The following is a 25,093-nucleotide window of genomic DNA, read 5'->3' as shown; positions in this document are numbered from 1 at the left end:
GTATATTTGCTGTGATTCCTATGTAAATTCGACCTATTCAAATCGAACGCCTGATATGAATCTGTATGCCCAGTGTTGCCAGCTACTACAAAAATGATGTGTAATTAAATGACGTCAAAAATTTCTGTATTATAAAATGACGTCAAAGATGTCACTTGACTTCTACATAACTGAAAAATCGAATTCGATATATTCTCTAAAAAATCGTGTTGATGTTTAAATATTACAAAGACAAGTACTCAAAGTAAATCTTGATGACTTATTGAAATTGTGTTACGTTACCTTAAACTTTAATGAACATGAACACCATCCCAATTGTAGTGAATGCTATTGGTTTGTTTGACATAAGAGATAAAAATGTCATAAATTAGTATTACTGGATCAAAGTAATACATATCTGGCTACATTTTGGATTGAAAGCATCAAATCAATACCATAATATCTGACAGATCTTAAAAGTTTAAAAATATATATATATATATAAATGGCATCAACTAGTATCGAACCCAAGACCTTCAGATTCATGAGTAGTGATCTTAACTACTCAACCAGAGCTCATTGCGGGAAATAAGATAAAATAAGAGCGTCCTGTTATCGCATAGTCATACAAGCTGCTCTTTCATCCAACTGCTTCGACGTCCATTTTGGATTTCGTTCAGAAGAACTTATCTTGATGTTATAGAGATATTCTCAAATATCGCAATGTCAACAAATAGAGTGAGAATTTGATTTTAAGATGTCCACAGGTGAAGTTTCCAAATAGACCGGTGGTAGTAAATAAAACTGAGATGTAGTGATTGTTGGCTTCAGATAGGAAAGTATACTGTAGTGTCCCTGTTACCAGACTTGTGGACTGGTCGATGTGACAGATCGCCATAGAAAAACTGCTCCCGCTGTTCGTGATCCGTGTGCAAACTTCCGGTTGGTTCGACCGCAATAAATTTCCTGTTGTGCTTGGTTTTGTACGGTGTTTCATTTGGGAATCTGATTTAGAGGTATGTAAAATGTATTTTTTTAGTCGGGGAAGCCAATTATGGACACGTAGGTAATGTAATAATTTAAGTGATCCATGTAACGAATGAGCTGACACAGTATTTGGTCAGTCACCTCCTGCTACGCCAGGAGCAGGCGCTACTGGGAATCAGTGCCAAAATAAGGTTGTTTGGGCACCAAATACCGAAATTAATCCAAAAAAGCCTCTGCCGGATAAGGTATCGTTGATGGAGCCTTTGAGTGAAACTTCAAAAAATTCTTATTTATTTTCTTTTCGCGGCTCCTCGAATATCTCAACAAGTACATGTTTAGCTATCATATCACTTTAAGATATTGATGTGATGTTTAATGAATTTTTGAATATCTTTTCAATATCAAACTCAGATATGACATCAGAATTTGTTCGGTTTGAGATATGATTCAGATATTCAGCAATATATGATTCTATTTGAACAGTGTTGCCATTAAACATAAAAAAATGATATCAGGAATTATCGCTGGTTGTCCTTTGTTATTCTTTCGAACTTAACTGAACATCACATGTGTATATACAGAAAACATTTGATGGTTTAGAGCAATGATTGAAATGGACGTTAAATGTTTAAATATTACACGTAAAAAAGTGGACGTTAATCAATCCAGCATAGAATATACGAACAATAAATAGGGTCGGAGTGTACAATCTACAAAACCACGCGCTCACTTTACGCCTCACGAATTATCTCTACGTGATCCGCTAAAATCTACAGGAACAAAAAATAGAAGATCACTTTAAATACTTTATGCAATTCAGTATTATAATTTCTGTTTTATACTACTCATTTCAGTATCATAATGCCTTACTTGTCCGTACCGGTTCATTATGCAACTGAAATGAGTTGTATAATGAAAAATAGTTGCATAATGTTCATTATGCAACTCATTTGAGTTGCATTATGAACATTATGCAACTCAAATGAGTTGTATAATGAAAAAATCATTGCTTAAAATTTTGTATGGAACTCGTTGCAAAACTCGATTTTTTCAGCACTCTTCGTACTTATCCAACTCGGCAAGCCTCGTTGGATAAATGTACGACTAGTGCTGAAAAAATCAACTTTTTGCAACTCGTTACATAAATAACTATTTCGTGTGCAAAAAATTGCCGGATGGAGTGGCATTATCAGTCGTTTCACAATTCAGCTGAGCTTCCTATCCAAAACCATGTTGAACTGAGAAAGAACGAGACAAAATTTGTTCAATGAATGTTCTCAGAAGAAAAAAATAACTAAACGTTGTATAATATATCCAACAGGTTGTTACTTTTATTCAGCAGGCATTTTTCTCTTACGTTAACAATATTTCAAATGTAAAAAGCTACAGCCCGAGACGGTTCCAGTAAACTTTCAGGGGACTCAATTTGTATCAACGTTTCGACCATTTAGAATACATTGACTTCGACCTACACCTTTCTTTGTGATTTCGAAGGTGCACTAAAGTTATATTTGGTATAGTTGTTTCCATCGATATTCTCACTGGACGCAATTTTATAAGCTTGGCATTTGTAATCGCTTTTCGATTTTTTTTTTTCTGGCTGGATCATTTGTAAACGGGCTTCTTCTGCCTTCTGTACTGGTTTGTTGTATATATTAGACGAATAAAATAATCCATAACATAAAAGAAAACATAAAATCGAGTAATGAAAACACTGAGACATATGGGGGCGGCATACGGTCAGCAGGCACAGTTCTTCTTCTGATGCGGATCTTTGCTTCCGCCGGCCAGGGCAAACCGGTCCGAGTCCACAATCTCGCCCGCGTTATTCTGCTTGTCATTCGTCAGGATCTAGAAGGTGGAGAGAAATAACCGTCATATCATCCACATTGCATGAAATTAAGAAGAAAGACGCAATACCTTATTGACTAAAGATTTGGCAGCTTCTTCTATGTTGACATTCTCCTTGGCGGACGTTTCGAACCAACCCGCGAAGCCGTGTTCTTTCACGTATTCGTCCAATTTGGCCGGCGTCGTGACAATACCTTGCTTCTGTTGGTCACTCTGGAAAAAAGAGATGTTTTGAAGTTTTTCTAGATTCAAGAATTTGCTGATGGTGTCTAGGCATGGATAATTCCCGTATATGTTAGTATGAAAGAATTATGAATTTGTAGAGAATGCTTTCAGTTAATAACCGTGGAAGTGCTCATGGAGCTTTTAATTGAGAAGCAAGCCATTTTGGACGTGATGACAATGTCAAGAAAACGAAAGTATGAGGTTCCGATTGAAAACCTTTCTTACCTTATTCGCCAACAATATACACGGAATGGGCTTTCCATCCGGTAGTTGCACTTTCGAGTCGAGATCCTGCTTCCACTTGATGACCGCGTCGAAGGTGGCACTTCGCGTCACGTCGAACACAATGAACGCTCCGACGGCTTCTTTGTAGTAGACGCGGGTCATGTTACCGAACCGTTCTTGACCTGAGAAAAAAAAAAACAAATTAAAGTTTAAAAGGTGTATCATCGGATGGCTGAACTAATACCAACCGGCAATGTCCCATAGCTGTAACCGTATGATTGTGTTCTGGTCCCAGTTGAGCACTTTCAGGGCGAAGTCCACCCCGATGGTGGCCCGGTAATTTTGACTGAAGAACTGATGGACGTACCGCTTGATGAAGGATGTTTTGCCGGTGCCCAACTCGCCGATTACCAAAATTTTGTACAGGTGCTCACGTTTTTCCGTTGGTGCCGTGGACATGTTTGACTTGAAGGGAAATAAGAAGTATGTATAATGAGTAAAGGTTGATGCGCGAGGAGTAGTTAACTAAAATACATTTATGCAATTCAGTATCATAATTTCTATTTTATACTACCCATTTCAGTATCATAATGACCTATTTTTCCGTACCGGTTCATTATGCAACTGAAATGAGTTGCATAATGAAAAATAGTTGCATAATGTTCATAATGCAACTCATTTGAGTTGCATTATGAACATTATGCAACTCAAATGAGTTGCATTATGAAAAAAATCATTGCATAAAAAGTTGTATGGAACTCGTTGCAAAACTTTATTTTTCAGCACTCTTCGTATTTATCCAACTCGGCAAGCCTCGTCGGATAAATGTACGACTCGTGCTGAAAAAATCAACTTTTTGCAACTTGTTACATAAATAACTATTAAAATATACCATGCATCACCATATGGTTAGGACACTTAGTGTATCGTCCTACGCAAGATATTTATAGAAATAAATTTGTAATGATTATATGATTCGACTGGATGACTGTTGATTTTTCCTAGAGAATTTCGGCTTGCAGTCTGATAAATTGCGTTGATTAATTGTTTATCATCGGCGATGATAAACAATTAAGGTGAAGATATGACGAAGCCACAGCTCAAATTTTCAAGAGCACATATCTGAAGAACCGAATGTCGTTTTGCGCTGAAAAGTTGATCGATTGGTCACCACCAGCGGGTAACCAATCGATCAACTTTTCAGCGCAATCCGACGTTTGGTTCTTCAGATTTGTGCTCTTGAAAATTTGAGCTGTGGCTTCGTCATATCTTCACCTTAATCAACGCAATTTAGCAGATTGCAAGCCGAAATTCTCTAGGAAAAATTTGTAATAATTCGGAAAATATCATCTCCTCTCCTAATACACAATATTTGATAAAATAGTAGATTTCTCAACACACAGTACTTAAAACGTTCAAACAACACTGATATTGAGATGCTATCAGAAGTTCTTCTGGATGATTCGCCATGAAATGCAAAAGTGTGGATCAGCTATTAGTCTACATATTTGCACCTAGAAACCATCGACAAGAATTTTTAGAAGGCCTCCAGTGCAGATCTCAAGAGGTTTCAGAGGACTTCAAAGTGGTTTAAGGAGGTATCAGTAGGGCTTAAGAAGCATTAAAGGAGCCTGCAAAATGGTGAATTGACAAGGAGCGCCCAACAAAGCTCTGGTCATCACAAGTTCCTACCTCATGCTTCTACGAGATAATCCATGACAAAGATCGCCAGCTAAGACTTGCGTGCTAACTGATAGTGCAGCCTGGGTACTATTGTCCTTCAGACCTTAGCTAAATTGAGGAGGTACGTCCCAAGCGTCTATCCGTGAAGGAGGTGTGGCTCAAACAGCGTATACACTGGTATCCGGCGACAGCCCCACGTTAGATAGGGGACCATAGGTCAACAACCTACTGTTCCCGAAACCCAAAAAAACGTAACACACTCAATGGCCGAAACGTCGGGTAAAACAAAATAGTAACGTCCAATAAATTGTACGACTGATATAGCCGCAAATGAAAGTCAATACTAAATACCAGTCGCAACTACCATTATTGTGACAAATGCCAAAAATTGAGGGTCATGAACTGACTTACCCGCAACGACTTTCAGCGTAAAACAACGGATTAAAACTGAACTGGAGCATGGAATGCACTAACCCTAGCCTAGCAGGAAAAACTGGCACAACTAGTCAATAAAGCAAGCTAAGGACTTAGGACTACGCGATCGGGTCCTTCAGCAGGAGAAAAAAATCGGGAGTCAGTTCAACACACGCCGACTGGAAGCCGCTGCTGTAAAAAGGTCCTTCAACCTAAGAGCTGAAGAACCGTGCTGCGGATATTCTGAAAGGTGGCGGAGGTGTAGAAGACAAATGAAGCGCTATAAAGAACGTATTCATGGTCAGGGGCAAGAATAATTTGGGTGAGCTACGCACCAAGAGAAAGCAGTGGGTTACATATGACACCAGGAGGTAGATACAGGAGCAAAAAAGCGTCAAAGTCGTGATAGAGCGAGCGAAAATACCAGGAGCCAAAGCCGCAGCCCATTCGGCTCTCGAGAAGTAAGTGAAACGCTCCTGCAACACCTCCGTCAAGAATTTCAGAAAGTTCCTTTCAGCAAGTTTTGCAGGAATTTCTTAAGAAAATTAATCTAATGTTTCTACCTGGAATTTCTTCAACATTTTATTTCTAAAATCTTTCATAAATTCATTGAGAATTTTCTCCAGGGACCGTTTCATAAAATCTTCCATTTATTCCTTCAAGTATTCCTTTAAGATTTCCCCACAAATTTCGGCGAGCGACTTCTTCAGAAGTTCTTCCAAATCTCAAGAAAAAAAAAAATTGTAGATGTTCATTTATAAAATCCTTCAGGCATTTCTACAACAATTTTTCCAGGAATCCTTCAAAAGTTCTTTTCACCAGCTTTTTTCAGAAACTCTTTTAGGGGTTTCAATGAGAATTCCAACAGAGCTTCTTGCATGATTTCGTTCTGTGGTTCTAGCAGAAATTGTTCTGGACAATCATAAAAATATTCCTTCAGTCTTTCAGAAACTTTCCCGACCCAGTCAACCAGTGATCGTATAAGATGTAGAATAAGATGTTAAAGTGGAGGCGATATGCGTACATTTTACATGCGCCTAAATGGAGGCATGCGCTCATATGGCCTACACTTTAATCATCTTTTTATGCAACATCCTTTCCGAATATATCCTTTACATCCTTTACGATTACTGGTTCTCTGGGGAGTATTCTTTCATGTAAGTATTTTCTTTATAAGGCCGATGCAAATATTTAATTTGTTTTATGTCACCCCCCCCCCCCCTTCAAAAATCTCAAAATATTGAAGGGGCGAAAAAAAACATGGCGTCTCATGACTACATTTTCAATAGACAATTTTTTTACAAGCAACTATTTTTCAATAGTTGAAAAATATTTTTTTCAATAGTTGGTAAAAATTCCAATTTTTCAATAGTTTTTTTTCGTTTGTTCCTTATTTATTTTTGTCCCCCCCTCGTACCTGATGAGAGGTCTCGGACATAAAAGAAAAATAATATTTGCATCGGCCTAATGCGTCACGAATCTTTTCCAAGTATGTCTTAAGAATTTCTTTTGAGTGGGGGTGGGGTGGTTGTTGGGGTGAATCTTTCTAAATACTTTCTAAAGAACTTTTTGGAGTCTTATCTAGGTGTTTTTTCATTTTTTTTTTACATCGACTCTTTCAGAATAAGTTGAAGGATTTCTCGAAGAATTTCCTCAAAAAAAACCTCCAGATATTCTTCTGTAAGTATCTAAAGAAAATGTTCTAGGCAATCCTCCGGGGGTTTTACAAGTTATTTTACTGGATATGTTTCCAATTTCTGAGTAATTTTGTTGGGATTTTTCCAGGGATTTTCCAGGAATTTAACAAAGGGTTTCTTTAGAATGTCCTTCAGGAATTCTACCTCCTCATGGGGTTTCCAGAAATATCTGCTGGGACTCCTCCTGAGAGTTTTAGCAAGAATTTCTAAAAAAAAACCGAAAAGGTCGATCGGGATTCGAACTTCTCACTCTCACATGGCCATGCTGAATATCCACGCCCTTAGAGCTGTGGCTGTATGGTGCGACCATAAGCATGGTGACTCTAACCGCACGAAGACGCAGCTCCACAACATCTTATAAGACGCGGATAAGTTTAATGCTTCCTGCAAGCTATTCGCTCATTAAAGGAAGCACGACCAGGGATGGGAAATGTCATAAAAATGTGATTTCGATATTTGCTAATTTCACTGCACTTAGTCGGAAATGTTAATCGGCGACATCATTGATTATCCATAACTAATCAGTGTTATGGACTTGTGATGCGTACAAACTAATATTTATACCGCAAGTGGTGTAAATAGATATATGTCATGACATTTTTTTTCATGAAATTTCGCAAAATTTTCCATCTCTGAGCACGACTCTAGACAACGGACTAGCATGCAACACCCAGTCAGTGGGACAGCCGAAAACTTTTCCTGGCAGCTGCGGCGAGAATCAAACCCGCGCTCCTTAGCACTATACGACTAAGTGCTTGGTGACACTAGCCGTACGACCACGAAGCCGCACAATATGCATTTCCATGAAATTCGATGATCAATTTTTTATTTATTTCAAATTGAGCACATTGTGCATGACCAAAATGGACAATCTGCATCATCAATTGGCCTTTTTGACTCTTACCTCACTATTGAAAAGGGCCCAAATAAATAAAAATCTTCGAAAGTTTTCCAAGAATATAACTGATAAATGGTCTGTCCGATTGATGAGCTGTCTTCGACAATATTTTGGACTATTCATGGGACTAAATACATAAAACACGTCTGCACTGTAATAAAAAAGTTGCATTTGTTTTCTTAAATTACAAATACGGAATTTTAACCAACAGTGGACACCTTAGTAGCTGAAATTTGTTCTGATCGTAAAAATACTATGATATTATAATTTTTGATATAATATGATGATGATATGATATGATAAATTGATTGCACAACAAGTATCTATATCAATTGTTTGAAATCTCGATCAAATAATCCTATAGTTTGGGTTGTTAGGGTTCACTATTGGGTAGATCGTATTCTCTTACCATGTTAAATCGGTAATAATAGTGGACCCCCAGACTTACATAAACATTTACAAATTTGTTCAAATAATCGAATTAACGCTTTCCAGACTAGTTTCATCACGCGGTACTGCTGCCTAGGGCCATGAGCCATGGTCTCCCGGTGGAAGTTTACCGGTAGAAGCAGATTTGAGCGGGAAATTTGAGAATAATTGCAACTGGTCCACTATAGGTGAAGGGTCCACTATTGGAAAAAATACCCAACAATTCTTAAGAAAATCAATTGTTTAAAATGAGCTTAAAACTTAAATTTTTGTAATTTTTTTATGCGTTACAGTGGTCATGTAATGCATTTTATCACACAGTGGAAAATGGAGTAAGGCAGATACAAATTAAATTTTTACTTTCTGTCTCCCCCCTTCAAATTTTTTTGGCTGGATTTTGTATTTTGAGGGGGCAGATAAAAAAAATATTTATCAAAATTTCAGGTCTTGCTCAAAATTCTTAAACAAATGCGATGGGTTTTTTATATGTTTTTAAATTAAATGCTTTATTATTTTTATCCCCCCCCTTCCCCCCCGACCAGTCAAAGAGTGGTGGGACAAAAAGTGAAATAAATATTCGTAACGGCCTAATTATGGACAAAAAAGTGGTATGAATTGTTGGGTTAAGGGCCAAAACGTCGAAAGATAAAAGGTCGAATGCCAAAACGTCGAAAGGGACAAAACGTTGAAAGGACAAAACCACGAAAACGAGTAATCTAAGCAAACAGTGAGTTCTTTTAAAGGAACCCCATTATTTCACTTGTAACTGCCGACTAGCTCAAAGCGGAGCCTTCTTGAACCTCCTGACCTCAGAGTTGGCATTCTTCTTGACCAGTTCTTCGCGAACAGGGAATACCCTCAAACCTCCATTTAGGTAAAATCTATTTAGGTCCCTCCATTTAGGTAACGTTAGGGGCCGTTCATAAACCACGTAGACTTTTTGGGGGGAGGGGGGGGGTCTGGCCAAAGTCTACGCCTCATACAAATTTCAAAATTTTTGTATGGACAAAAGTCTACGAGGGGGGAGGGGGGGGTCTGAGATGGCCAAAATTTGGTCTACGTGGTTTATGAACAGCCCCTTACCGAAATGGAATCTGATTGTGTTCAGAGCAGTTGGAGTGTTTTAGATTAGGGATAAGGTTGGTTTAAGGCAGTGATTCCCAAAGTGGGCGAAATTGCCCCCTGGGGGGCGAAAAAAACGATATCAAAGGGGGCGAAAATTTCAGAATTAGAAACTGGGGGGCGAAAAATCCAACAAGGGGGCGATTTTTCAAAAAAATATTTCATTTAGAGTGAATTTTTTGACAGTTTTGGTCTCTTCATCAAGAGGGGGTTTTGTCATTAAAATTGTCTGGACGGCCAAGGGCTGAAAGTCTCCATAATAAAGTTAAATCAATCAATCCGAGTTATCTAAAACTTGGTCAAATAATTCAGCTTGATTGGCAACATTTTGATGCCAATTCGGGTTTTACCAGGCCTAATATAATATTCTATTCCAAGACGAATAGAACCAATAACCAAAAATAGAATAAGGGGCCGTCCATATACCACGTGGACAGCTTGGAGGGGGAGGGGGTTAGCGAGAAGTCCATGCTTTTCCACGGCGAGGGGGGTGGGGGTTCGTCAAATGTCCACGTGGACAACATTGACATAGGTATAAATTGGGAAACAAGAATCTACAAACGAAACAAATTATGTCGCATTATTGGTGAGATTCTCTTCAGCAGTTACTTCTTCAAGGAAAAAAAATCATGGTATTGATTCATAGACTTATTTGTTTTAAATTATCAGAATTTCTATTTACTTAATTTTTTTTCATTGAGGAATATTCTGGAGATTTAAATTGGAGTGTAGACCATGCAAATGTTGGTGTTCAAGTTAGAAAATTTTCATTGAAGTATAGATGTGTATGGGTTTTTCGAAGTTTCATATCAATTTTTTAAACTACTTCAAAGTGTCAAAATACATGTAGGGATTTGCAGGCTTATCTCAAAAACTTTATTTCGTAGGTTCCTTTAAAATTTAAGATGTTTCTAATCTAGTTCGCTCTTTACTGGAGTCGTGCTCTGTCGTATGGTGTCCATACCAAGCGAACTGGATTTCGAGAATGGAAGCTGTTCAAAAAAAGTTTGTCAGGGTGGCTCTACGGACTCTTCCCTGGCGTGACCCACAGAACCTGCCGTCGTACGAAGATCGTTGCTGACTACTAGGACTACAGACGCTAAGTGAAAGAAGATTCATTAATCAAGCAGTCTTCATTGGTAAAATTCTACGCGGAGACATAGACTCAGCTGAATTAGTGGAACGCCTTAACCTTTACGCTCCGGAGAGAATCATTCGTCAACGTAGTTTTCTACAGCTTGAGCCACGCCATACAGAATACGGCCTTCACGAACCAATCCGCTTCGCATCTGCTAGTTTCAACGAAGTTTTCCAATTATTCGATTTCAACTGCCTTCCAACGGCGTTTGCAAGTTAGAAACTCATTTCCGATGGGAAACAGGTGAGATTCTGTCCAATGATTTTTATGTTTGTTGACGGTGTTACATAATGTTTTTTTTTCTCGATTGTTGTTGCTGTCACCCCTGAGCTTCCTGCATATGGATGTATCCCGAGAACACCTGCAGTACACTAGATTTAAGTTTTATATGTTGACCTACTGTAATGTTATTTGAAAAGAAATGAGGTTTTTACGCCTATTTGAGAGAGACATATGTTGCTGGTCTACTCAAACAGGCTTTTCCTCATCTTAAAGCTTCACTTTTTCAAAATCACTTTTTCCATTTATTTTAGAATTATGAAAAAAAAAATTCTGGGATGTCCACGTGGACATTGGGGGAGGGGGGTAGGGGTCAATGAAAAGTCCACGCTTGTCCACGGGGAGGGGGTCAAAAACCATGAATTTTCTGTCCACGTGGTATATGGACGGCCCCTTTCCTCTTTTTTTTAATTTTACAAATATCTCGTTATTCGAAGTTGATATCCAAGATGACATTTTACGCCTACATATTTAGTAAAATTGCTGAAATTTGCCACTCTACATGAAAGGTTTCTGTTCTATGTATTATTTGGCATATTTTTACGGTTTATCTAATTAATGGAAAAGTTTCAATCTTCGTCGAACTTTTGGAGTTTATGTGAGCAAAACCAAGACGACTTACAAAGCTGTAGGATTCAACTACTTTCAATCTTCCTTCTTCGATGTTTGAAAATAATTATATTTAGAAGTTACATTTTCTTAATATTCTCCAAAGATGTGATTCTCAATGATATTTATTCACGATTTTTCATACCAAAATTTCAAAATTCAAAAATTTTGAATCTTATTTCAAAAAATGTAAACTTAGGGGGCGAATATATTTTTCAACAGCTCAAAGGGGGCGATTGCTCCGACAAGTTTGGGAACCATTGGTTGAAGGGATTTGTTGCAATTGGAGTTAATTTATACTCGTCTTCGATTTTATCGTGCAGACAGATTAAAACTTACTAGCTAATCTTATTTCTAAACAAATTCCTCGACATATCAAAATCAAAATAGACAAACACTTCGTTGAAACGACGACAACAAACATCAAAGGGATTATTCTGTCCATATAGGGTGCGGTGCCTTGGTAAACGAAGAAAATCAGCTCGTCTCGTTGATCGGAAAGGGGCGTTGAACTGGATTTTGCCAAGCAAATCTGAACAGTCGATGTTATTTTGCAAAATGTCGAAAATGAAAAGGCGTTCCAGTAGTATCCTTCTATCCGCTAAGGTCGGCAAATGGAAGTTCAGGGGCGTGGGGTTGATTTGGGACTGTGTAAGGTTTCCTAAGATCTTTCTTGAGCAACCTGAATCGTTTAAGAAACGCTTTGAAGCGCCGCTGAAATCTCTCTGAAGCTTACTCAAGAGCTGTAATCCAAAATGTATTTTCAGAAACTGTAGGCCCCCTTAGCCCCCTCATTACACGGTAACAAAATAGAGTTAAAAAGGTTAATTTTTAAGTTTCCATCCCTAGTATTAAACCAAATAGATAGGTAAAGAGCTAAACAATACTCTTCAAGTGATGATGTGGAAATAAATTTGCAAGTGAGGTCAAAACAAGCTCATTTAGTGAATTTTGTTCCAATTCTCTATAATTCTCATGAAACGATAAAAAACTAAATTATGATCAAAAACCTTATAAAGATCTCAACTGATGATATGCATCCATAACAAAAGTTTAATATTTTGGCTATAATAATCCACAACGAGGGTGGAACGTCTTCACGTTGCCCTAATCACGATAATGACCCAATTTACCCCATATTCCCTAAATGCTTTTAAAATATTTATTTGTCTTTTTTCAAGCTGTTTTCGAAGGGAGCAACATTTTTATGTTGCCCAAATCACAGTAATGTCACATTTTGCCCCAAAACATGGAAACCCTAGTAGGATACATCAGTGTGTGGGTCAATAGGACCCAGACACTGATTTAATCTAAAAAAACGCTCAATACTCTAGAAAGAAAAATCGATGTGGTGGTGGAAAATTATCGTGCTGTTATTTAATACCAGGTTCATACTATGTATTCCTCCACATTCCTTAAAAATTATTTTTTTTTTGTTTTGCCACGCTTCTCAAGCTGTTTTTATGCAAATCAGAGCAATAATGATGCAAAGAGCTTTGAGATATTATATGAAGTATAAGAGAGCTCAGATAGTTACCTGTTTTCCCTAATTAAATTCCTTTTTCATGTTTCGTTGTAAACCAAGGAATTGGCATCCCTATCCCACCAATGCAATGTTTTCGTAGCCAGCATAACAGCAGCTCAAGCGTAGGGCTCAAGCTGACAACCTATCTTTCAACACAGCAGCATAATTTTAATGCGGGGTAAGAAAACAAGAAGACCATAACAGTCCCCTGTTGTAAACTTTATTGATCAAGCATATCTTGATTTTAGGCATAAAAAAACCTATACTATGCATTGTTTACATATTTTACATGAAATCATGACCCTTTATCTTGTTTACCAAATGGAACTTTAAAAATATGTGAGGGGGTAAGAAGCAAAAGACTGTTAAAAGTTTTTCATCATTTTTTTTTTACATCTCATACGAAACGTTTGGAGTTTCAGAATCTACTAAATTTTCTCGGATTTATTTTTCTAATCGTTGTAAAAATAATCTCAAAAAAGTTCCTTGAAAGTGAGCATGAGCATGAGCATGATTGACCGCCCGCGGTTGCTCCTCTGTTATTGCAAGGACAACTGCATTTACACAAAGAACCAACAGAGGATGCTTGGGATTAGGATTCTCTTCATTGTGTAAATGCTGGAATCCCTATACTTTTCAATAAGCAATACCAGAACCGGCCGCGTCCGAATGCAGGTCAATTGAGAATAGGGAAGGAAGAGATGACGTGATTCTCGCTTAGGCCAATAACCGAGGAATTCTCTGCGTTACTACGAAAAATCACTAGGAGTTTGGACGGGGGAAATGGAGATGTGTTGAGGATTTCATCGTGGTAAACGAGTGTAATGTTTTGATTCGCGATTAATAATGCGCTCGCGGAGAAATACCCTTCTAAACCTTGGACGACGAACGCGCTCTTTTGTGCCTCAAAACTCACTCTACATAAGTTATTCATTCGCAACTAAGGAGAACACAATGCTAAACACCGACGCATCTGTAGTTTGCGTTTCCGCGCGAGACAATGCTGAACGCGATCAATTCACAAGTATTAACAAAATAACACGTGATAAATAAATCAGAAAGATCTTACCGCATGGTTCGCCGTCTATCTTTTACCGACCCTCTCTTTTTCCAGAAATTCATGCAACCTTTATTTGAGTCAAAACATTTATTCATTTGGACTAAAATATTACAATTGTCGACACCGAAGATGACAAACCATTCAAATTTTTGTGTAAATGCAAAAAAATGAAAGAAACATATTTATTATCAACTGAATGTGCATTGGGTACTAACGCCGACACATGACGTGACGAACTTTTCAATATTTGTTAGATAAATACACAAAAACCAGAGCAGAATTGTATAAATCCTTTAGCATTAATTATTATTATTATTATTATGATAAAATGGAAAGAGCTCACCAATAAACATCCTTCGAAGTGTCCAGTGCGTATGTGCTACAGCATCTTCCACTAACTGGCCTCTTCTCCGAAATCACACTGAACCGCTACAACTACACACGGGTACGACGATGTGGACATTCAAATTGACGACAACGACGACGCAGCCGGTCCGAATAAAAAAAGGGGCTTTTTCACTTTGCCTCAAAAATCACACTAAACCGTCCCGTACGAAGATGAGCACAGCCAAATCTGCGACGACGACGATGCGGCAGGCCCATATGAAAAAAATGGCCTCTTCACTTTGCCTCCAAAATCACGAAGATGAGCACAGTCAAATAGACGACGACGACGGACGATCCGAATGAAAACGCGGCCAGTACACTTTGCCACCAAAACCTTACTCAATCTCAAAAAAGTTCCTTAAAAGTTTCTAAAAATTATCAATATGGGCTTAGGAGTTTTCATCTTTAGATTTCGAAGCACGCACATGCAATGCACACTAGATGGAAGTCTATAAAAATATTTACATGTAAAGCTATTTCGATTGAAAACCTCAGAGTTGTCGAGTTAGTACATTTTTAGCGTATAAGAAGCCACAAAAGGATGATTCACTTAGTTGTTCAAGTCTCTTTTGTTGAATGCCTACCCGACCAGAAACACATTACATGGTCATAACAAAATTATGAAAACTGTTGTTAGAAATAACAGTAGGTAGTTGATATAATTCTGTTTTAAGGATTTTTCCATGTGAAAATCTGTAACAAAATTATATTGACATTTAATATAATTTAAGTAACAAAATTATAACAAAACATGTTCCATTCATTCAAACAGATGCATAACAACATTTGTTATATTATGCATTATAATGTAATTGCCTCAAACATGAATTCGTAACAAATTATTGCAATCTTTGTAATAGTTTTTCTAACAAAATTGTTTCAGAATTTAGAGATTTTTTGAGTTGTTGCGAAAAAGATTGATAATTTTATTTATTTTAGTCACTCGAGCCAATTTGTTCTGAAATATATAACACATAACACAATACATAACACACAGAACGCAGGTTTAGTTTAACAAAAAAAATGATAAAATCTCTTGTTATGATTATATATCAACTTGCTTTATTGTACGAGTTTTATAAGAAGTTTTGTTATTTTAACTACTAACGGTACATGTTTTATAACAACCGTTGTCACAAAACTCATTGTAATAAAATAACACCACCTGTAATAATTTCATTTTTTTTCCTCTAGTCGTGTACGTTAGTTTAGACTTCACTCCAGAAAAAAAGGAAATTTAATTTGAGTCTTGTTTATTACTCTACGGATATTACGGATATTACGGTTCAATCTAAGAAGATAAATTAAAACCCAAAAAAATCCATAAAGACTGTTTTTCAAATCAGATTGTTATCCAGGCACAATCGAAACTATTTTCTGCTTCTTTTTCTACACAATTTGTGTTTTGTTTCATGAAATTCACCTATGATTGCACTACCAAGTTCATCAAATCAAACCATTTCGTTACCAAAAAAACACTTCAGTAGCGCTTCCTGATTTTTTATGATGTTCAATATTCATCACCACTTTCCGTTTCCAACAAAATAGGATGGTATATTACTAGATCAGGTCTCACTAATGCAAATCGCGCTCAAATTTGCAACTCGGTTTCAGTATTATGATTATACTATCTCCATTATGTTTTTTTACCAGTTATTTCGGGTACAGCTAATCACTCACATAAACCGTTACGTTATCACACTACTCCAGCATCGCATTAATTCATACACCACATGCATCCCCCCGTATCATCAACCCCACATACCACCAAAACAAGCACTCACCGAATTGTCACTTTTCTCCAGCAGCAAATCTCCGTGCGGCGACATTTTGCTCTCGAGGAAATCCTCCGAATCCAGCGAACTTCCCCCGGCAATGCTGGACAACAGCGACGGCCTTCCGCTCACCAGTTCCTCCTCTTCCGGTGTGAACAGCGTCGGTTGCGCTACGTACGCGATCCTTCGGCGTGAGTTCTCGCTGAGTGGTCCTTCTTCAAAGGAGGACGAACCCCGCGCCTCGAGCGAACCGTACTCTTCGAGGGACTTCGATGGATTGAAGCTTCCGGATGGATCGACAACGTCGACCGCTACGGGTTGGACCGGCGTTAGGAGGTTGGATTTGGTGGATTTGGCGGCACTGGACGTGCGATTCGGTCGAACTTGGCTGCCGACTTTGAACACTATCGGCGAATCACTCGTGGGGTCAGTTGGCGGCTGCGTTGAGGTGGATGGTTTGGGCTCTTCGGCGGGGGATTCCTTGAAGCCGGAGAGATTGGGGTTTTTGATGTTGTTTCCGATTTGGTACGGTTTGGCGGCTTCCTGGGTGCGGACGGTGGTCAGAACTGGAGCGTCCGAGGTGGTGGTAGATGGTTCCGATGAAGGGGTGGCAGCGGAACTCTTTTTCTGGTTGTCCTTCTTCATAAAAATGTTTTTGAGTTTTTCGGCGGTTGATTCCGAGTGTGGTTTTGACGCGACGGGGGAATTCACCACGTTGTCATTCACCTCGAGTGTTTCAATCACGTTGTCCTTTTCTTCTCGGGGTAGAGAGCCGTTCTTGTCGGAGGTGGGCGTTGCTGCTGTGGGATGGGGTTGAAAGAATCTCTCCCGCGAACCAAGCGGTGGCTGATCACTACTGGCAACGGTATTGATCTTGTCGATCGATATTTTATTGATCTCGGCGATGTAGTCGCCGCTGAGAAGAGAGCCGATGGTGATTTCTTTGTTGGAAGAAATGGCGACGTTGTCCTCGATGGCGGTTGTGATCACTTTTGATGGACGGTTGACACTAATTGGTTTATTAGAATTAACCGAGGCGGCAGCAGTACCGGGAGCGACTGTCTTCGATTCACCAACACTTGCGACTGAGACGAGGTTCGCTTTATCAATGCCGCTCGTCGATGATGACGAAGCCGACGAAGGCGACTCGGCGTCAGTCGAAGCCGATGCCTGTGGTAACTGAATACCGGAAGAAGCCCTAGAACTTCCTTCGCCCGTGCTGGCGACGCTTTCGGGCCGTTCTTTGACCAGAGTGATTTTCATTTCGGTCTTTTTCGGTGCAATCGTTCGGAGCACTTTGGGCTCGCCTTCGAGTTGTTCGATTTTGAAACTGCCACTGGGTTTGTCACCCTCGTACAAACTGGTCTCTGATACACTGAGGTTGGCTCCCTCCGGAGTTCGCCTCTTGATGCTCAACGGAGTCTCCGTCGTCGAAGCCGAGTGTTCATCCTCAAGTGAGGAAGATTTTTTGGGATTTGGCGCCACTTTACCTTTGCGTCCTGCAATTTTTTTCACGAAGCTTGCTGCACGACTCGGTTTGCGTGCTTTTTTGGTTTTCTTGGCATCGAGGATCTCATCGATGGACTTGGTCGTTGGTAAAACCTGTGGCTCTTCCTTGATTGCCGGTAGACTCTCTGTTGACTTCATGTCTTTGAGTACCGGTGTGGGAGGCGGCGATGGAAGCGGATCTTCTTCAGTCGTAAACACATCCTCCTCCGATTTTTCTTCTTTCTTTTTACCCGGAATAAACTTTTGTGCATTACTTCTAAACTTCTTGAATGATATCCCACGCTTCTTTTTCTTTCTTTCCGGTTGTCGCACTGGAGAATCGGACATAGAACCTAGGTCGGACGGCGTAGGAGACACGGTTTCCACAACCATTTCGACCGGACTTTCTTCCGCATCTACCCGATTCATCGCGTAATCCTGTCAGGACTCTTACCAGGCCACCAAACGACACTCACTTAGACGAGGATCCCGACCGATTCGAACCCTGAAAGGCACTAACTCCCGCTCACCAATGTTTTTGTTTTGAAGAACGACGAACAACGAAACGACACACTCCGCAACAACTCACTAGCAAAACCTAATTCGATTACCAGCCAGCGACGACGACGATGTCTCCTCGTTTCAAAACTTGCAATATGCGTTACATAAAAATCACACACCAGTAGAGGAACGACTAGACCCTCGCACCCTCCGTGTGTGTTATGAGCTTATTTCTGCAACCTGTCCGCCCAAAGGAGGGGTATTCTTCTCACAGAATAAGCACCTCTCTGCTCTTCATGCACTAGCTAATGCAAGGTATCGAATTTCCGAAACAAACAACTTCTCGTCACTCTCCTCACGAAGCTCTTCATACGCGTCGTCGCATACCCAGGGAACATACGACAATTCAAGGTATTCCACAATCCCAAACGCTTCACGCTTTCCACGATCCAAATCCGCGCGCACTTGACAAACCTTACAACCCAACTAGCTTCCTGTTCCCGCGAGCAGAACTTCACAATCGCCGCTCAATCCCACCATCCTGCCTTATAGCGATTAAAATCATTGAACTGGAAGCGAATTCCAGGGTGTAGTATGAAGGAATAAATATTTTCGCTGTGCGGTTGTTGCCGCAAAATCTTCGCAGAGGAAAAGGCTATCAGCAGCTCAGCACCACCAATCGCAAGGAACCCGAAAATTGAGTCGCCTTTTTTGGCGGCGACGGCGGCGACGCGATGGATGACACAGAGACAGCTTTCGGTGAGGCTGTTGCTGGTTGCCGAAATTTTAATCTTCGTTCATTCCGTGATCAGCACGAAAATATGTGAATTACGCTGTGATAACAAAGACGAAGTTGGAAGAAAAATTTGCGTGCTGCTTATTCGAAGGGATTCAAAGATTAGGAACAGATAAGCCATTAATGTAACCAACAACTGAGCTGTTGATCGCCAGGCTTCAGACAACCGCTATATTTGCACATAAAGTTCTCGGTCAACTACTGGCATTGTGTGACTACTGAGGATTTAGATCAAGATTGTTTTTCCTTTTACATTGTATTCCATTCGTTTCAATGAAGAATAGCTTCATTTCGCAGTCAAGCGTATTAAATTAAGAACGATGTGTCGATCATCACTTTTACAATAAGGAAATTAATCTGTGGCAATCGGACTGGTGATATCCATCAATGAGGTGAACACGAATCACTTGCATCAGTGAATGGGGGCATCCATAAAGTACGTCACGCTTAGAGGGGGGAGAGGGGGTTCTGAAAAGTGTGACAAGCAATGTGTTAAGTATAGGAAAAACCCGTACGAAGGGGGGAGGGGGGGTTAAAAATTCCCATTTTTAACGTGACGTACTAAATGGATGCCCCCAATTGTCATTTTAACTTTTCTTGCAATGACCATCCAGTTGAAGATAAAGAATTAAAAAAATTATAAATAAATTGAAATACCATGCGTCTCCATTTATGAGATGGTATGAACGCTTCGATTGAATTAAAATGATTCGTTCAAATTTAAGAGTTTTTAAATGGTAAGCTCAGTTTGTGACGCATTTCGCGCCAACCCGAATATTAATGACATCCTCTCAGACTCGAATGCCCCTGAAAGGTACCTGAAATAACTCTGAAACCTATCAATCCTGGAATGGCACTGAGATTCCTTTTTACCCTTCTTACACCCATAAGAAGGGTATAAATACCGCTCGAAAAACCGACTTTGTGTATGTTACAAAAAAAAGTAACGTACGTTTCTCATCCGTCTGATATCCGATTTGAATTCTCTTAGTCGCAAATGAAAGCTACAACATCCTAGTAGAACCCTACAGAATTTTAATACGATCAGACATTTGGTTACCAAGATATCTTTCGAAGAGTACTTTGAAGTAAAATGGGTTAGCTTTTTGAGAGATTTTTTACTAAACTTTATGAGATTTTTGGCCAAGTGCATCATAATAAATATCTCAGCCGTCTGTCAACCTATTTGGGTTCTCTTAGCATCAAATGAAAGCTACAATATCCTTGTAAAAGGCCCTGAAAGTTTATTTCGATTGGACATTTGGTTACTGAGATGTCTTTCGAAGAGTATTTCAATAAATTCCGTGGAGATGAACCAGCCTCGGGCTGAAAATCTCCCTAATAAAGCTTATAATAATAATAATAATAATAATAATAATAAATTCCTTACAGTTGATGTCGGAATACGTATCTGTCAAAGGATGCAAATTCTTAGTGGAATTCAAAGGAACAGTACTTAACGCGATTTTCTTTTTATTTACTAAATTCCTTTTTTTTTATTACTATTATATTCGCTTGTTATTTTGCATGAACTTTTGGATCAGTCTAAGGAAAATTATTTTTCTATAAATAATGCTGACCTCATAAAAAGTGTATACTAGCAGGTTATTATTTTCAACAAAATTATAAATAACAAATTACAAATAAATAGGAATTCTATGAAAACTAACAATATGTTAAATGAAAGCTTTGAATTTATATATTGTGGGAAAAATGCAAGGACCGGACAGCCAAAATAACTAGCTAAAACTGATTTACATAGTAGGCACATCATTTTTACACCATAACCATGAATACCAAGTACTTCGGAGCTAATTTATTCGACTGATTAAGAGATATTAGACAAAGTGCATCTCACTGATTTTCTTATTCATTTGTTAATCGATTCAAGATGTTTTGGCAGTTAACAAAAGATACAATATTCCAGAATATGAAAGCTATTTTTTTAACATTCCATACAAGATTCTAGCAGGTGTCTGGCATTTCTGGTAGTTTAGTCCATGATCTGATGCTATTTTGGAAACCAATCCACTAGATTGTAACCGTTGGTTCCACCATCAATCCCATTTTCCTCCCGAACACAATAGACCCTTTCCGTAAATTACACTAGGAACTGTTCAAACTCACTGGTTGATGAGTCATGAGTGATTGAGCGTTCCACTTTCAACTCATACCAGGTCTCAAAAGCGTACATTCCAGGGTAGTGTGAACAATACCTTAAAAGAAATACCAAGTACATACCAATCCACAGATGGCGCATAGGTGAAACATGGTTGCCAAAACACAACATGAAACATAGATGTCAAATCCAACCTTCAGAGAAAGGGGATTTCTTATAAAAAGGCTGGATTTGACCAGAATTTCCGTCTTTGTCCACAACTGATACCTAAGGGGCCGTTCATAAACCACGTAGACTTTTTTGGGGGGGAGGGGGGGTCTGGTCAAAGTCTACGCTTCATACAAATTTCAAAATTTTTGTATGGACAAAAGTGTACGAGGGGGGAGGGGGGGGGGGGGGGGTCTGAGATGGCCAAATTTTGGTCTACGTGGTTTATGAACAGCCCCTAAATAGTGTAGTGCGCGTATTTGGTTAATTCTAATGGTCAGAACAATAGGCCACCGCAAGGTGAAACTTATATTAACTTTTGGTTTCTTTTCTTAAATAAAATAGGGTAAAACTTAAAATACGGTTGTAAACGTTAAAGAAACTGTGTTAGTAAAATGTGTTAGTGTTAAAAGGCTTAGTGCGAACAAACAAAGAGCAAATTATAACCTAAAACTAATTGTTTAAAACTTATAGCTATGAAACAGTTAGACAAAGAACATCGAAAGAACAGAACACGAAAACAGGTCATAACGCAAGAAAAAGGTAAATTACCATTGTAAAGCTATGCTAAAAATGTGTGGTCAGGTCCAACGAAAAGGACCTTTTTCTTTTGTGTATTTTTGCAAAGCTCAAGGTGCAGCGGACGGATCTTCCGTTGGCACTGACATCGATTCCCAGTACATAGCAGCGGCGCACATCGGCGCAGCGACCGCCATGTTGAAACCTCTACCGACGCCAGAAGCCCGCCATTTGTCGAAAAACTGCTAATGTCATCCGTTTGGCAGTTGGGAACCCTTTCTTGCTTCCGTTGGCAACCCACTGGAGTTCCATCTGGTCCGGCAAACCGCTGGTGATTTAGTACAAGGCTTCTCAACTTCCAGAGACGCCCCCCTCCCTGTACGATGGGCTACCGTCTGGCCAGAATCCGCCGTGAAATCACCATAGCAATCATCATCCTGCCGGAAAAGGCCGGAAAGAGGTACCCAGCGTACCTAACCTCAATCCTTCTACCGCCAAAGGCTGATAAGAGACCGCAACGTACCGCCCAGACATCCCGATGATCCGGATCACAATCAAAAGCATGCAGAATCTCGCAAGTATTATCACCCTAATGTGACGCCGTAGGTTAGAATAAACTGTTATTTGTAAAATGAATTAGCCTCAGCGGTAGTCAGGTTATTTATGAAAGCTGCCCACTTTGATACTTTCATTCCTCGCTATTTAGTACATCGTTTGTGTTCATCCGTCCCCCACTCCACAACTGCCTGATATAGCAGTTGCTGAGCTGCGTCACAGTGGTTTAGGTTCAGCTGCATAAGAGAGTTGTCAGCCGTGGCACTTCGAAAGGCCGGGCACCTTGGACCTCCCGTTGGGTGCTTGTTGTTCGCGGATTTCCCGGAGCAAATCAAGCACGTGGGTGGACCCGTGTAACCTTGTACCTTATGGCCTTCGCAGCTTGCTCCTGTCAGCTGTCAGCTTGCTCCCTTTGCAGTCCCATAACTTGTGTTCTGCTTCGAGACACCCATGGCCGAAACTATGGGTATTAGAGGATTAAACATTACGTAAGTTTTACATAAATACAAATTAAATCATTTGTTTGGACTACAGTTGGAAATGGAATAAGGATTTTTCCAAAAAAAAAAGTGAAAGAGATAGTAAAAGACATGATATAAAAACAATAGAAAAAGGGCTGTCAGATACTTTCGTAGTTGAAAATCTATGAATAAAGTTGTATTCTTATATATTTTTTTAACATGCTAAGTACCGACAGTTCGTAGTTGAAAATCTATGAATAAAGTTGTATTCTTATATATTTTTTTAACATGCTAAGTACCGACAGGCAAAAAAACGTGGAACTGTTTTTTTGCTCATCCATATCTCAGCAGTTAGTGAACCAAATTTCAATCTTTTTGCGTTAACGGAATCCTACACTATCCTAGAGAGGTGTAGTGGAAGCCGATTGGAATTTCATGCAGCTTCCGGTGAGAACCAGGCGAAAACATTAGTTCCACATTTTTAACTTCTTCCGGTTCCGTTTTGTTCCCAGATCCCGAGCAGAGGAGAATAGCAAGTTAATAACTACCAAATCACATAACCTGTTTTTATATCTTGTTTTGTTATTATTAAATTATCAAGGCATAGCTTTACCATAACAAATTTTGTTGGACAATCTCATTTTGTTATAATCAAGCTATTGATATACATTAACTAAATTACATTTGAATAACATGTTTTGTTGAAGTACAAGTTTAGTTATTGTTTTACTATTGATCAACTTATCAGCAAAAGCACAACAGTAACAAGTTTTGAAATCACAGCAACAATTCGACAATTATGACCTGTCCCTTTGTGTTGTTCCATTTTTGTATTCAGTCAAAGGGGGAATTCCTGAACGACTCCTTTTAAGAATCCCTAAATAATTTTCGGATAAGTACTTGGAAGTTCTGGAGGAACCTTTCGATAAATCCCCGGAGAAGTCTTCAAGAGAACTGCAGGCGCAATTTTCTTAGAAATTCCGAAGTTAATTCTTCTGAGCAATTATTAGGATTCTTGGCAGAATCTTTTGAAAAACTCCTTGAGAATTCTTCGGAAAAACTCATGGTGAAATCCTCAGAGAATTTTTCAGAGAAATCTTAAGATGAACTTCAGGACTAATGATCACAGGAAATTCTGAAGAAACCCTTGAAGGGATTCTATGCAGGATTCTGGAGGAATTTCCGTCAAAGAACTCTCCGAGAAATTTCTGGAAGATTTTTGGAGTCATTCATGGAAAAGTTTATGACCAAATCTGTCGACAAATTTTTGGAAGAATTTTATGACAAAGTCGTTTGATAAACATAAAACGAGTTTTTGACGGAATCCTTAGAGAAATAAATAGAGGAATTTTAGAAAAAAAAAAGCAAAAATTTCTGGTGAAAGTCCTGTAGGAATCATCAGAGGAAGTTAAGGAGAAATTATAGCAAAATTTTAGGAGGAATTCTTGTAGAATCCAGGAGGAATATACGACATAATTCTTGAATCCAGGGAAAAATCGGAGGAATTAAAACAATCTTTCCAGGAAAATAGTAATAATCTGTACAATATATCCAATATCCCGAAAATTGTCTGCAAAACTTTTGAGCATTCTAAAAATTCTTCAGTTTCTATGCTGAAAAAAAAAACAAAGGTCACACGTGCTCCGAAAACAATTAAAGTATAACAGTTTATAAATTACAGGTGGAAATCGAAGCTCATCGTATTTGATAATATAGAAATTACTAAAGTTCGATTATCTTGCGACTTCAAATCTCTTAGAATGAATTAAAAGCCAAATATATTGATTGATTGATTGATTGATTTGTTTTGATTAAAGAGACTTTCAGCCCTTGGCTGGTTCGTCTCTATAGCCGAATATAGTATTTTTCGATCATTTGAAAATATTTCTTACGTCAAAGTGATGAACCTCATATTATTGGCGGGTTTGTGAGACAAAGCGAATAAATTTATATAATTAGTATTATAACTTATTTAGTAACGAGTTTGATATCATAGCAAATTCTGCTCTCCGGTTGTTATCAATAACATATTAATATCAAAATTTGTTATTGAAACATTTTCCGAATTCACTGTTATTAAGTTGTTAGTGAAACTAACAAAACAAGTTATAGAAATGGTTTTCCAGGCACATTTTTTTGTTATGGAATTTGTTATTTTGCCGCT

General features: G+C 38.8%; 1 protein-coding gene across 4 annotated transcripts in view; it reads right to left on the bottom strand.

Moving 5' to 3' along the window:
- Window positions 1-2,267: 2,267 nt before the first annotated feature.
- The window catches only part of LOC115253596 (ras-related protein Rab-32), a 78,417-nt gene continuing 55,591 nt past the window's right edge, over window positions 2,268-25,093 (bottom strand). For 3 of the 4 annotated variants that reach the window (XM_062854237.1, XM_029863887.2, XM_029863886.2), the window contains exons 2-5: window positions 3,516-3,732; window positions 3,268-3,449; window positions 2,887-3,030; window positions 2,268-2,817 (exon numbers count right to left, since the gene is read on the bottom strand). In XM_062854237.1, the coding sequence (XP_062710221.1) occupies window positions 2,707-2,817; window positions 2,887-3,030; window positions 3,268-3,449; window positions 3,516-3,726 (648 nt within the window). In that variant the 5' untranslated portion in view covers window positions 3,727-3,732 and the 3' untranslated portion in view covers window positions 2,268-2,706. Of the gene's footprint in view, window positions 2,818-2,886; window positions 3,031-3,267; window positions 3,450-3,515; window positions 3,733-16,292; window positions 18,837-25,093 lie in introns of those variants that run through there. The other variant, XM_029863885.2, reaches the window with a different exon arrangement.

This window comes from Aedes albopictus, chromosome 2 (assembly GCF_035046485.1).
Source record: "Aedes albopictus strain Foshan chromosome 2, AalbF5, whole genome shotgun sequence".
In the NCBI taxonomy this organism is placed as follows: domain Eukaryota; kingdom Metazoa; phylum Arthropoda; class Insecta; order Diptera; family Culicidae; genus Aedes; species Aedes albopictus.
The sequence above is the reverse complement of the archived record's forward strand: the minus strand, read 5'-3'. Positions and strand labels throughout refer to the sequence as shown.